The sequence below is a fragment of the Mustelus asterias genome, chromosome 3, assembly GCF_964213995.1.
Source record: "Mustelus asterias chromosome 3, sMusAst1.hap1.1, whole genome shotgun sequence".
Taxonomy (NCBI): domain Eukaryota; kingdom Metazoa; phylum Chordata; class Chondrichthyes; order Carcharhiniformes; family Triakidae; genus Mustelus; species Mustelus asterias.
Window position 1 is genome coordinate 20,437,773 of NC_135803.1, and position 15,664 is coordinate 20,453,436.

At 37.9% G+C, this 15,664-nt stretch overlaps 1 protein-coding gene across 1 annotated transcript in view; it reads right to left on the minus strand.

Annotated features, from left to right (window-relative positions):
- LOC144485963 (U2 snRNP-associated SURP motif-containing protein-like) overlaps positions 1 to 15,664 on the minus strand; it is a 55,463-nt gene that overhangs the window by 13,676 nt on the left and 26,123 nt on the right. The window contains exons 6-12 of the mRNA XM_078204041.1: positions 14,445 to 14,512; positions 14,159 to 14,274; positions 12,541 to 12,573; positions 12,366 to 12,448; positions 9,596 to 9,761; positions 7,811 to 8,019; positions 5,414 to 5,457 (exon numbers count right to left, since the gene is read on the minus strand). Of these exons, the coding sequence (XP_078060167.1) occupies positions 5,414 to 5,457; positions 7,811 to 8,019; positions 9,596 to 9,761; positions 12,366 to 12,448; positions 12,541 to 12,573; positions 14,159 to 14,274; positions 14,445 to 14,512 (719 nt within the window). The remainder of the gene's footprint in view (positions 1 to 5,413; positions 5,458 to 7,810; positions 8,020 to 9,595; positions 9,762 to 12,365; positions 12,449 to 12,540; positions 12,574 to 14,158; positions 14,275 to 14,444; positions 14,513 to 15,664) is intronic.

Below are 15,664 nucleotides of genomic sequence, written 5' to 3' on the forward strand. Positions count from 1 at the left end.
CTCCCAATTACATATTAGCCTGAACTGTGATCATTTTCAGACAAGTAGACAATCGCTGACACAAGCAAGAGCTGATTCACAGTCCAAATGGCAAAATTAAAAGTAGGCATTTCAGAGGAAATTTAATTGTTGAATTTCTTTATGCTGCAGTGCAGCAGATTTCAGCAAGAAAATATTCAGCATCAGCTCTGAAAAGCAGACATAGCTAAAAATTCTAAATTCCATCCTTCTAGGCTAACAAGATGTAAAAAATGATGTCCCACCTCAGAAGTGGCAGGCTTGGTCTAGTACTGGGGAAATCAATAAAATCGAAGTTCCTGCTCACTTACATAAATGCAATGGCTCAAGTTTAGGGGCATGCAAACGGCCTGCAAGACTGGGGTGATGAAATCGGACCATCTTTCTAATCACCACCCTTTTCAATCCCATGCTGACAGTGCACATGTCAACCTCTTATCTTTGTGCTATAGAATCAATTCTATTCCATTTGCGAGTAGCACAGTTCCATGATTAGTTGTTATTTGCTAGGATCCCACAAGTGAAGCAAGAAGGGGAAGGATTACTGCAGATCAGCCCTTCCTTCAAAGAAAGGATATTTTGCAGAGGCATGGGTCTATCTGGTGGACGAGCTCTCAGAACTCACTAAGGGAGAATGCTATAATAGTATAAACTGCTGAAAACTCCTGGACGTAGCACCTACCATTTGAGATCGATGGCAAAAGTTATAATGTAAATGTATAGTCAAAGATAACTGGGAGAATTTAAGGCTGCTATTCCATACTGTATCACCACATCAATGTTATTTTCATGAAGTAACTTGATATTTGCTGCATAAAAATACTCCCTCCCCCTCTAAAAATATTTAAAAGTAGGTTAATTAAATAAAAAGTACTGGATATGACTACACTTCTTGTTAAGCTCTACCTGAAGCCTCTCATTCTGACAAATATATGGAGAATCTACATAGTTGGTGCCAGTTGTAGGCACATCTCTTTATCCAATACTCTGAGCTAAGGCACTTTGTAGCCAAGTACATACTAAAGCTCGGTTAAAAGCAAATTACTGCAGATGCTGGAATCTGAAACCTGAAGAGAAAATGTTGGAAAATCTCAGCAGGTATGGCAGCATCTCTGAGGAGAGAAAAGAGCTGACATGGAGTCCAGATGACCCTTTGTGAGCTTTGACAAAGGATCATCTGGACTCAAAACATCAGCTCTTTTCTCTCCTTACAGATGCTGCCAGACCTGCTGAGATTTTCCAGCATTTTCTCTTTTGGTTTCATAGAAAAGCTCAGTTTGACCCAAGCTAAAAAAAAACAAAAACTGCTACAGGGTTGGCAAAGCTATGTCCAGCCCCTGCTGAATAGACGCAGTACTCATGCTGATTGAGCCCATAACTGCTGTTAGCTGGGTGGCTTCTGACAACTTTTCAATCCAAAACTGGGGAGGCCCATGAGTAAGTAGAGGGGAAATTCAACTTCAACCCCTTTTTAACAAAAAACCTAGAGTGGTACCAAGTATATTTTTTCTATTAAACCTCAAAAAAATCATCAAATCCTATCAATTTATAGACTGCATAAATATTATTTGTAAAAGTTAAAAACAATTAACTTTTTAATCTACTTAGTCACACGCATAACTTAGGTGGGCAGCAAAATAGTCATAGAGATTCAATAATCAGGTGAATCTGCTCAGGACACTGAAAATTGAAAAAATAAGCAAATAATACCAAACTTTTGCAACACAAATAAAAGTGAGTTATAAAATTGGTTCATTCCAAAAAATTCAAAATAGCACCTACACAGGCCAATACGTTAAATGTAAAGAACTTCTCCTTTGTTGGTTAAACTAAATTCTCACCTCAGTCAAAATATCACATCCTTTGCCCCCTTTTAACATACATCACACAGGAGCCCATCCTAATTATTTTCAAGTAAGTGTTCTTCATTAGTTTCTAATAGTTTTAGTCCTTATTTCCTCCCCTGCACCCTATACAACATTCCCGAGCTGAGATGTTCAGAAAATCTACTCCCAGCTATCAATATTAGCTATTACTTTGTAAGCATCTTACAAGTGTTGAGCCTTGATGGGATTTCCCCACTAATTTTCTCTCCTGCATACAAAGTCTGCAGACTCCACTTACTATCATTTCCTCTCCCATCATCATCAGTAAGATTTGGAATTTACCATATGGAGTAAGAAAGTGAAAATCCATGTTGCACCACCATGGGGCTCCTACTATATCCCAAGGCACACTGAAAATAATGGTGGTGCTTTGATGGGACTAAACCAGTAAATAAATAGCCTTCCCTTTCTGCAAACTAAACTGGCTTCCCACCCTTGGGAATTGCCAAAATGAGGGAGCATATAGAAATTATCCAATATGCAACAGGAATTTAATTCAGGTTTCTCCATAACAGTTGCAAATTGTATTTGATCCAGCCATCTAAACTTATACCTACTATTTACACCTGCTGGTTTAAGTTTAAACAGCAGTATCTTTATTGAAAAGCCTTCTCTCAAAACTAGCGTGACAAAACAAAACCTAAATTCTATACATAATAAATCTACCCCAGTTGAGAATTTTGGTACTAAAACCATAACTGTGCAATGACAGTTTCAGTCCACATCAATTAGTTTCAGATTTTTTTTTCAAATAAGAAAGTTCCCAGGAACACAGGTACATACATACATGCCATTTGATAAGATCATCATTGATCTGGTTGTGGTTTCAACTTGACCCTTCTGTCTGCCCCCCAGAACCATTGATTCCCTTGTCTATCAAAAAGCTATCTACCTCAGCCTTGAATAAATTCAATAACCCTTCCAATGATCCTCAAAGAAAAAAACCTCCTCTTAAAAATAAGAGACTCTCCTGTTAATCTTAAAATGTGTCCCCTAGTTCTTGTCTCCCCCAGAAGAGAAAACATTCTCTCTGTATCCACCCTATAAAGTCCTCTCAGGATCTTGTATGTTCCAATAAGACTATCTCTCATTCTTCGAAACTCCAAAAGATACAAGCCCAACCTCTCCTTATAAGACAACCCACTTCATCCCAGGAATCAGTCAAGTGAACCTTCTCTGCACTATTTCTATTTCTCAAATAAGACCAAAATTGTACACAAGTATATTTCTCCTAACATAAATGTTTAATACAGTTTTGACTGAATCTTTTTGTTGGGTATGAGAAGAGGTTCTGTTGGCAGTGAAGGGAGGGGATAAATTGCAGTATTTCAGAAACCAAGTATTTGTCCAAACTCATTCCAACTACACCATCGCAAGTTGACTTAGTGAAACATGAAAGTGTCTATGAACGACCATGCTGCTCTGAAAAGTAGTCAAGATAAAAGAAACATTTATCAAACCATTTTTATTCATTGATGTTTGCTTAATACTTGTAGATCATTATCCAATTTTTGTTGGCCATGAACACATCAAATCTACATTGTATATGATTTGAATTCTTGGAAGACATAGCATCATTTTTAAAATGAAACAGAAGTGTGTGGTTAGTATTGTAATCAGGTGAGAAACATCCAGTAGCCTCAATATATTTCTCAAGTTAGTAATTTTTGGGACAGGAAATTACTATTAGGGAGTGGGAACAAGGGCATGTGTGGAGAGTTTAGCATTCTCCTCCATTCTTAAAAGGCCAACAATGGAATGAAAACTACAATTTAATTTAAAAAGATGGTAGCAGGATCATAAAATGTGATAAATATTAGGGCTCATATGATAGAAAGATTTCCTGATGCAACAAGGACCTTTCATATAGTAAGCTGTAAAAGGTACATTGTGCAGATTTTGTTTTCCTGAAACTGAAATCCTAACTGTGGCAGCCAACAAATAAAGGATTTTTATAAAAACGATTCAACTAGAGTCAATGAAGCTGATCGTACCAATGACTCTTCAAAATCTGAATACTTTCCCAATCCATTCCATGGTGCTTTGTTCAGGTCCCTCGCTGCAACACGCAGTTCAGCTTGTGCTGTTCACCACGGCCAAGGTCAAACGTCATGAAGAGTTTATTTAAAAGATCAGTGCCCATCACATGGTCAAATTCCGGTGATGGTCTTCACTAAGAATTTAGATGAATGTATATTGCAAGGCAAAGTTCTGATTCAGTTGAGCAAGGGAACTCTACCACAGGTTCCTCAGCACTACCTTTGTACACCTTTGCCCCCAAACAGGCCAAACCATATATACAAGCCAAAAACATACTGCTTATTCCATAGTCTGAAAACAATCCCATACTCTATATCCAATTAACCAAAGACTATGACAGCAACTAGTTACGTTGGATAGACCTAATTTCTCAGTTATCCAGTCTAACCTACTTTTGATCAAATCGTACAATAGACTAATTGCCATTAAACTGAATTTAGAGATACTTTTAAATTGCCAATGGCTACAATGTAATTTAACAATTTTACCAAAGGTGTTTAAAAAGCAACATGTAGTTGAAAAAAACTCAGTTCCAAAAAGCTATGAACAACATCTGTCAGCTAAATGAAATTACAAGGTTAATATTGTAATATGGTCAAATAGAAGAAATCAACAAATCCTGCATCACTGCCCATCAATACACCACATCTGTTTCAATTTTGACTTAAGGTATTCTGATTAAATAGTTAATCCCAGTCAGCTGGTACTTACAAAGACACAATCAATTGGAATATCTCAACTATATGTTAAACTAACTATTGTGTAACAAACTGACTAAAGTTACTTCGTAATTCTCGACAAATGTATAAGTGATTTTTACCAGCAGTTTGCAAGTATCTTGAAGAAAATATAGATTTAAGAACAATTTCAGGATTAAACATTCAAAACTTCAGGCTAACTGCTCCTAACTGATAAATTCAACCCACCCAGATACAACTGCCATCATTGACATTAATTACAGACTGTGTACAAGGAACCCAAATCCATATGGCACTATTGTAAACACAAATGCTCTATTTTTATAATATGACTTAAGTATATGGTACCACACAATTTCACACCTTCACTGCTTCATATTAAAACAGAGCATAAGATAGGTAACATTTAAAAGGGCCAGTGTTGTCACTAAACAATTTGAAATGTGGCTAATTTGGCATAAGCCTGCAAAACTGTAACCAACAAAAAAAAACCTGAATTTTGTGCATACATCCAATAGCTTGGGGCAAGTATTGAACATTCCAATTTAACATTATGAAAAACTAGCAGACTGAGAAAATCTAACACAAAATTCTCCTCATGTTTATGAAACCTGTACACAGCTACTAAACAGTGTAGCCCAAACATTCAAGGGAACCATTGCTCAGCTATCCAGAAACTTAGCCCAAAGCCCATGACTCATGAGAGAAGTCAATTTAAAGGGACACTGTCCACTATCAGCAGCAATGAAAAATGAATGAAGAAACGTGTACCTTTCTGTTGGGATAACCACTTTGACTATGGCGTGCGACAGAGTCTGTATATGAAGTCACATCAGATAATAAAGATAGGATATATGAGTATTGGCAACTTAAGCAGCAAGTACACAAAAATATAAATACATATGCATTTTAAAAACCTTCAAGAAGCCAACATTTATACTGTTATAAATGACTCTTTATCAAATTAAAAGGTATAAGCATGTATTTAATTCAACTGAAATGTGCTAATATAAAAAAGCAGGGATAGAAATAACTGTAGATATTTGTCTTGACTATGGCAATGGAATTAGAGCTAGGACAAACCTTAGACTAGAAAATTTTTTTTTTTTAAACATAGGAACCTTTCCTGGTACTTTTAAGGGTAGCTTACATTTTACAACCTATCAAAGGAATATTAAATGATGAGGTACACTTAATTATTTTGATGGACAAAAGGCATGTCACATGCATCTGTACCATGTTGATAAGTGAACATAAGAGTGCTCGACTTGGAAGTAGTGGGATACATGTAATTTAACTTGTGACATCAAGCAGCATGCAACCCACTCACTCAAGGCTTAGAGGTTACATCCTCTTGAGAAGTTACATTCTATATATTCCATCTCTCTCTCCTCTTCCCCACCACCCCTTGAAAGTGGTACAATGGTACAATCTAGCATTACCATTTATGTAAAAAAAACTAATTTATTTAAATGAAGCTCATGCATAGGCCAACACTAATGTATAGAAAACCTTAAGTGCCCAATTGATAATTTCATACGTTGTCCCAGACCTAATGCACAAAGCAAGTCTAAAGACAAATACATCCAAACAGCTATTCAAAACACTAAAAAAACTACAAAGTCAACAGGGAAAAACTTTGGGAAGCCAATAGTCAACTGTCTCCAATGCTGTTTGATATTTAGATATTGAATTTACATAGGAATGAAACATTTAACTTTAAAATTATTAATTCAATGTTAAAATATATCTTCCCAACACATGCTTGGAATTGGGTACAACCTGTTTATTAATAACTTGCGAAAATTAACTACTACAATTAAAAAGTCTTTAGACCTTGTAAAGAGGTATAAATGAGTTAGGAAAAGGTACAAGAGAAAATCCACCTGCACAAATTGCAGTAACTAAACCACCCTCCCCCACCACCTATTCTACCAACTGCCACCTTTTTTGCTATGAAGAGCTTGCATTGGAGTTTTGCTTCTTGTCTAACAACCTGTACAGAACCATCCCCACAAAAGGCAGACAAACATTATTTCTGAAGCTAACCCATCATTGCACTGAAAGGGTTTCAACCAACGGCTACTGAAAATAAACTATGTTCAATGTCTGCACTCCAGGTTAAGAGAAAGGAATAATCACACTGTAGTAGCATGTTCTGCTTGCAAGAGCTGAATTTAGGAAGAAGCGTAAAATCAGGTTTGCACATCAAACTTACAAAACTAGCACAATTATGTTGTGGGAGTCATCAACAGCTTTTTCAACAAAAATGGCTAGCTGGTGGAATTGAACCTCTGCCAGATATTTAGAAGCAGAAGTGGAGGGATGTGAGGAGAAGAATATGAAAATGAAGGAAATAAGTCTCAGACTTATAAAAGCTACAAAGCTTTCTGTCACACGGGAGGTCTTAAAACAGAAATAAAAATTATATGGCAAGTGTTTAAATAACTGCAACCCCCCCCCCCCCATGGAGGATAGATGTCAAGAAAAACACTACTTAAAAAAGATACATTCTGCTAGTACTAAGGCGGCTTCAAAATCAGCTCAAGAAAGTTGTGGCTTATGGGGCTAGAGGGTTTCTTCAGCTTCTTTTATTGAGGGTGTGGGCAGAATCCACAATAGGGCAAATTGTGCATGGTCTGAGGACAAAACGGGCTTGATGAGTTGAATGGTCTTTTTTCATTCCCTGATTTAAGTTCTTATATTCTCTTATTTTGTAGTTTGAATAAATATTTTTAGCGTTGTATTAATGCATGCTTCTTTCCATACCTTTCGTTGGGCAAGGGAGAAGTTTAAATGGAAATGAAGTCCCTTGAAGCTAAGACTTATCAGAAATATATTTACACCAGTTTACAGGTTTCAGCTGTTATTACCTAGCTGTAATAACCACTCTCCCATTTAAAATGCTTTTGCAGCAGTTGATGCTACATTTGGTTTAGACATCAAAAATATAAAAAGTTGATTTCTATCCCTGAAGAAATGTGAGCAAATATGTTAACTAATACAGAAGGCATATCTAACAAAAACCTATCATACTGCACAATTCTCCATTAAGATTGTTTTTGTTTTTAAAAAAAATTCTACTCTAAAACCTCGATATACAAATGCACAGTTCAATTGCAACGATTTCTATTCCGAAAGTGTCCTCACCCAGGCTTTTTAAATTACCTTTTCAAAGTCATCTTGGTTTTTCGGTGGCATCACTGGAGTTGTGGGGTTCTTTAGCCTCTCTCGTGGTTGGGCATTGAAAGGTAACCCAGATGGGGGTGGTGGTAGAGTCAACTCCATCATGGCAGGCGGAATATAAATTGGGTGAGGAGGAATGGGCACAGCCTTGCCCCAGCCCAGCTTCATTTCAAATTCCATAATTATTTTCCCTAAAAGAGATCAAACTTTGTGAATTGGAGTACAAATACAGTATTATGTGCTTTAAAATTAGAACTGAATAGCATTTCTTTTATTTCAATTTGAAGGTGTGTTTAACCTATTAATAGGTTAATTTTTAGATGTCTTTCTCTCCTATCCTTGTAGTCGCTCCCTATATCTACAGGTGAAGAAGAATTAGGTCATTTTTTTTGTAATCCCATCAACGCTCTAAAGCCAGTTCTTACAAAGTAAAATACATTTATCTCCTTTTAAGCAGCCAGTCTACACATTTCGTTGGGCACATTTTACAACAACTTGTACTTTACACCAAAAGTAATGCCCCATTTTAGTTGACCTCAGGCATCTGGAACCACCACAGCACGGTGGGTTGCAGTGGAGCAGTCCAGTCTTTTGGAGGAATGGGCACATCCATGCATCGGAACTAGCAAAACCACTGTACGATTCAATTGTTTGAAATAGCTTGAAACCTGATTACACATTTCAAAGGCACTTTTTGGAACCACCATTTCCACCGTCTTCACCTCTGCCTCTTTTCCTTTCACGTTGGTCTCTTCCTCATGTGTCCCTCACACTAGTCATAGAATTGCTACAGCGCAGAAAGAGGCCATTCGGCCCATTGAGTCTGCACCAATGACAATCCCACTCAGGCCCTATTCCCGTAACCTCACATATTTACCCTGCTAATCCCCCTGACACTGGAGTCAATTTAGCATAGCCAATCAACCTAACCCACACATCTTTGGACTGTGGGAGGAAATCAAAGCACCCGAAGGAAACCCGGGAGAAAGTGCAAACTCCACACAGACAGTGACACGAGGCCGGAATTGAACCTGGGTCCCTGGCACTGTGAGCCAGCAGTGCTAACCACTGTGCTGTCCTTTACTCTTCTGGTACATTTGTATATTTTCCCTGCCTGTCAGTTTTTACTTCTATTTCTTGGTAATCTCTGCAATCAGCACATCTGGAATATAATGGCATCATTAACTGCAATGCTGCAGGTGCTCAGAGACTTTAGAGTTCAAGCTTTCAACGCCATTGGTCTTCAATTCTTGGCCTTACAGTACTGTGTGAGCCTCTGTTTCTGTTGGATTGCTCCAAGGTAGGCTGGGAAAGCCCTAACGGAAACATCTCTTGCTTCCCATCCAGAGCGCAATGAATGAGGATAATGCAATTAATGAAAACAGTCAACTTTAGAACAACCAACTGATGGAAACAGTTGTTCTTTTGTCAGATATAGTATTTCCAAATATGGGTAATAGTCCAGTGACATTACAGATCATAACACTAACAAATCCACCCAAGATCCAGGGTCAAATTGAGCATAAGACACAGCAGGAGCAAGAGCATAGCAGGGCGGACAACAATGCATTAGAGCAACTCTGGAAAAAGTCAAAGCTTTACCATAAGGTTAGAGAAGTGAGACAGGCAGACACAGATGCCTAATCCAGTTAATGTACAGGTTATAATTTTCCAATATTTCATCTTTATATCAAACATTTCAAAAATAATACTTTTAACACATTTTTTCCTTTGACAAGACAGTAAAATTCACATCTAATATCTCACCATTTAGATTTTTCAAAGCTCTTTCAGCATCTCTCCTGTTCATATAAGCTACAAATCCGCAATTTCTTTCTCTGGCTCTTTCTTCTTCTGTTCTGGGCCACATAATCTTAACACTAGCCAAGGGGCCAAAACGTCCAAACTCCTGACACAGCATTTCTTCATTCATCTGTACATCAGAGTGAAACATTTTGTGTTAGCCAACTAGATTTAATGATTAGATAAAACCATTTGCTACAAAGCAACAAAATTACTTCTGAGCACTATAAATAAATCCTTCACAACAATAATTTTAAACATTTCAGATTCATGTTCGCTGCGAATACAATTGATGTGTCATGCTAATTTATTAAGTGATTTCAAATAAATTGAGGTTTAGTCAACTTAAAAGGTTTAAAGATACCAAAGCTTTTTTTTAAAAACAATTTAGTGTTCCTGCAATTATTTTGGCATTACTGGTTTTAATATGTACTGCTTTTTCCTACATAGAGACATGTATTGTATTCTGGCAAACTTGTGTACATTCTTGCTATATAAGCCAAATTATATCAGATTTTTATTTAAGACAAGGTTTTTACACCGGCATGGTCAAAATTAATTGCCGGCATTGAGAAGGTCGTGGTAAGCGGTTTTCTAAATAATCAATAACCATTTTAAAAAGAACTTAAAACAATCACACTGCTGAAGGTCTGGAGTCATCAGTGGGCCAGACCTTTATGACAATACAGTAATTACATGGCCATTACTGAAACCAGCCTTTTATTCTGGATTCATTTAATGCACTGAATTTAAAATCCTCAGCAACTATTGTGGAATTCATCTCATCTTGATCATTAGTCCAAGACTCTGGATAACTGGTCCAGTAATATAACCACTGTGCTCCCATTTCCAGCAACAAAGGCTGATTAGTTCAATATTAAATTTTCTTTAAAGTTTAGTCCTCTACATGTTAGTCATGACAACTGTCTGTGTTCTTAGAGAAAACTCCAGCAGAAGATAGGCATTCACCTAGGGGGAACAACAGAATATTAAAAAGGATAGCCTCAAGTAGCTGTCTCCAGACTACCAGTGGTGTGGGGTACGGAAAGGCTCAGTAGAGGCAAAAGAAGACAGTTAAGTTCTCTTAAAATAAAAAGTGACAAATTAACAATTTTGATAAAAGGTAATCCGCTTGCAGGAGGGCAATAAAGTATATCAATATATCTATGTCCCACAGCAATGCTCATGATTAAAAAGGGCTCCAAATACTCAGGACCATAGCATCTCATCCGCAGCTTTTCATTACCCCATGTCACACTGCTATGCTACTCATTTATCACATTGGTAAGGATGTTGAACAATGACTGGATGCATCATTTCGGGCCACTGTATTCCAAACACTACTCCAATGAAGCGTATCAACTTTGGCATTCTATGCCAGGGTCTCACATTGTTGCCTGGAGGGATGAAATCAGCATGGCCCATTCCCACTGAAGCAGCTTGGGAATCGTACTGTAGACTCAAACTGTACATATGGCTGCTTGCTGGCTGTGATACCCTATGCTGTATAAATCAAAACAACCTCTCCCACTGATTCTGTTTTTACATCAAACTGTTCACCTTTCTTTTTCTTCTATGGAGGACTCTTTCTCTTTTGCTTTCCTCCAAGTCCACTCCTTCTGTATAAACCTGTGACCTCCTTCCCCTCCCTCCTTCAACTTTTTGTATTTTATATTCACTCCATGCTTGCTTTTCTTTGAACAAAGAACAAAGAAAATTACAGCACAGGAACAGGCCCTTCGGCTCCCCCCCAAGCCTGCACCGACCATGCTGCCCGACTTAACTAAAACCCCCTACCCTTCCGGGGACCATATCCCTCTATTCCCATCCTATTCATGTATTTGTCAAGACGCTCTTTAAAAGTCACTACCATATCCGCTTCCACTACCTCCCCCGGCAACGAGTTCCAGGCACCCACTACTGTGTAAAAAATCTGCCTCGTACATCTCCTTTAAACCTTGCCCCTCGCACCTTAAACCTGTGCCCCCTAGTAATTGACTCTTCCACCCTGGGAAAAAGCTTCTGACTATCCACTCTGTCCATGCCTCTCATAATCTTGTAGACTTCTATCAGGTCACCCCCTCAACCTCTGTCGTTCCAGTGAGAACAAACCAAGTTTCTCCAACCTCTCCTCATAGCTAATGCCCTCCATACCAGGCAACATCCTGGTAAATCTTTTCTGTATCCTCTCCAAAGCCTCCACATCCTTCTGGTAGTGTGGCGACCAGAATTGAACACTATATTCCAAGTGCTGCCTGCTTCTTTTCCAGCCTTGGAACGTAGAGATTCGTCCTGGGCTCTTCCATCTTTCATTTCCTGCAGCAACTTCCATGATCTGGACTGGTGTTTTTGGGTGCCCCTTTAGTGTCATGACTGAAATCCTCAAATATTTATTTTTAATCAAAGTGCATCAACTCAAAAACTATATTGGAGTTCAAATGCAAAGAATGACCAATCCTCAAACAAAAAAAAAATCAATGGAAAAATCAAGGCAAATATGGAGGAGGAATTAGGGGTGGTCGGGGTAAACCAGCAGCAACACAAGCTAGAAAACCAACTGCGCAAATGGACACAGTCTTGTGTTTAGCCAGATTCTATCAATATGGAGCTGACAACACTACGTTTTTCCACGCAAGTACAATTATTTTAGAATTCCCATTTAAACTGTGAATATGTTTTTATAGCCTAACTGGTGTGTTTTGGCCACATGATTAGAAATTTTAAAAATAATTACCTTCGGATTAATGTTACCAATATATAAATTAGTAGTAGTAGGATCGCCTGCATCATGAGAACCGGGAGTAAATTCCTCAAGTGCTAAAAGACAAAACAAATTTTCAGTACAACTTCCAAATATCACATAAGTGAAAAAGTTTAGCATTCCCAAAATATGATGCAGCAGTAGTTACCGTTTGTTTGCCTGTTTCTCCTTGAAGATTCCGCTGAAAAGAGACATAATATTTTCTTTAGTGTGTTGTGCTTTCAAATACAGAGGTAGAAAATGTATTGTAGCCATAAGCCAGCGGTACTGGCCACAGAAATTGCAAAAAACCATTTAGTGCAAATACAAAATTTCAACAAACTTAAACACCAAGATGAACCAACATGCACTGGATAAAATTCCACGCAGTCAAGCATAAAACATTTTCCAATTTTTCTTGTTCTTACCACACTTTTAATGTCAGGACACTGCCAAATGTACTAGACAACTGATATTTGAATCACTGATTTTATGTATACAAATTTAAGAAATAGCAAGTTGGAGAATTTTTTCTAAGGAACAGGTAAAATTGAACAGCTTATAAATGACAAGTGAAGGTCATTTAAGTGACCAGTGAGAGGGTAAATTTTGTTGTGGTGAGAAGACAGATAAGTGATGTTTCGAAAAAGGCCCAAAAAGATTTGTTGGGTTATGTGGCCTTTCCTGATTAACAAACATTCTCCAGATCATGTGTCAGCAGTTCAATGCAGAAACAGAAAATAATTCTAGGCTAAATGGTGATGAATTCTGAAGAAACAGGGTTGTTACCGCTTGCAAAATCAGGTATTACTTAAGAATACCTGTGTTTTCCTTCTTCACCCCTCCTCCCCATAGTACTTTGGGATATTTAAAATTACAAGTAGAAATGAGAGGGAACATTTATCAACAATACAGATATAACTGTGTGATGGGCAGAGACTCTTGTTCACTAACGCTTCTGCCAGAAACCTAATAGGGAAGGCTGCATTTTTAAAAAATCACAGACCATAGGACAGAGCCAAATTCTCAAGCATTTGACCACAAATTGTGCTGCTCAACATGGGAAGCAAAAAATAACTTCAGACTGCTCTCATGCACCTCCTAGTGTCTGTTTACAGGATGGCATCCTAAGTGCAGGGAGAAAACATGCACAAGAACAACTTGCATCAAACTGTTGCCCAGAAGAATGAAAGTATCTCAATACTTCAATTAGCAAAACAAATTCAGCAACAGATTAACATCTTTAGTTAATAAAGATGAAGATATCTAATTTTCCAGAACGTATCCGTCACACAAATTAAGTGCCTTTCTGCAACTGCACATTTTTGTGACACAAGTTGCTGTTCGTAAAACACAAATTCTGTATGTAACCCGGATAAGATAATATAATCCCGTATTGGGATTATAACCCAATTATTATTATAACCCAATAAGGGAACACCGTAAATAATATTAAAAGCGGTTTTGAGTTAAGGGTGGGGTGAGAACTTAATTCTTATGAATATTCACCAAGACGTTTCCCAAGCAATTTACTTTCAAATTAAAACAATTATTTGGCATGGGGAGTAACAATTATAAAGTGAACTCAAAAGCTATGTGACAAATTAATTTTAAGTGTCAGCAACAATAACATTACATTGATGCCATGATTCCTGGGTAGGAGCCATATATACTTCCGAACTATGCAAGTTAAATTTACAATATTGACACTCAAAATGTAACCAAACCCTTGCTAAAAATGAACCAATTCAGATTCGGTTACATTTCTGGTACAAGATTTTACTCACATGAGCGACGACTTTGTGAAGAATCTTCTGATGGCAGAGGCTCAAATCGACTGGGCCTGAAAGGAGCATCCTTGCCCCCCTTTGTTTTCTGTCTTTCATCACGTTCTTCTTGAATTCTGAAACCCATGTCAATCCATATTATACTCTGCAAATAATGCTAGTAGGAACAGGGGAAATAGGAGTAGGCCACTCTGCCCCTCGAGCCTGCTCCGCTAAATTTAGATTTAAATCTTCATTAACTATGTCAAAACGTGACTATTCAAAACAAAAATTGACGCTTACTTACTGTTTTAATTCCTCTTTGAATAGTTCCAAGTTACTTTTTTTCTTCTCCCTTTCACCCTTTTTTAGGGGCTAAAAAAATCAATTAGTATTGTTAAAATTAATTCAGATGCACCTGCATTTTTAAAATTTAAGTTGCATAATTCGTTAAAATCAATAAAAAAAACAGCATATGCTTTCTAGATCAAAAATACAAAGCTGAAGCGTTCCAATGAATAACTTCAACTGGAGTTGCTATTGTGCAGGCAAACATGGTCGTTAATTTGCACAGAGCAGTATCTGAGACAGCAACAATCGATAGCAATGATCTCCAAGCAGGGACAGTGTGTAACATAGCAAAATTTTCTGACGACACAAAAATAGGTGGGAAAGCAGGTTGCGATGAGGAGACAAAAAGTTTACAAATGGATATTGATAAGCTAGGGGAATGGGCCAGAATCTGGCAGATGGAGTTTAATGTGGATAAATGCAAGGTTATCCATTTTGGTTGGGAAAAAAAAAGGGCAAATTACTACTTAAATGGGAAAGATTCAAAAACATCTGTGCAGAGGATCTGGGTGTCCTTGTGCATGAGTCTCAGAAAGTGGATATGTAGGTGCAGAATGTTATAAGGACAGCAAAAGGAATCTTGGCATTTATTGCAAAGGGTCCAGAGAATAAAAGTAGAGAAGTGTTGTTACAATTGTATAAGACATTGGTGAGATCACACTTGGAGTATTGTGTTCAGTTTTGGTCACCTTCTTTGATGAGGAAGGATGCAGTGGCACTGGAGGCGGTTCAGAAGAGGTTCACTGGATTCCAGGTTTGAAGGGGCTGTCGAATGAGGAACGGTTGAGTAGCTTGGGCTTGTACTCAGAGTACAGAAGAATGAGGGGGGGATTTGATTGAGGTATATAAAATACTCAATGGGATTGATAAAAGTAAATGTTAACCAAATGTTTCCCCTTCTAGAACAGTCTAGGACAGGAGGTCATAGTTGTGGAGTAAGAGGGGGGGGGGGGAAGGTTCAAGACAGAGATAAGGAGCAGCTACTTCTCACAGAGGGTTGTGAATCTATGGAACTCACTGGCCCAGAATGCAGTGGATGCAGAATCAATCAACGGATTCAAGAAAGACAGATAAATATTTGATCAAAAATGGGATAGAGGGCAATGGGGAAAAGGCAGCAAAGTGGAGTTAGGATGAGATGGAGATCAACCATAATCATACAGAATGGCGGAGCGG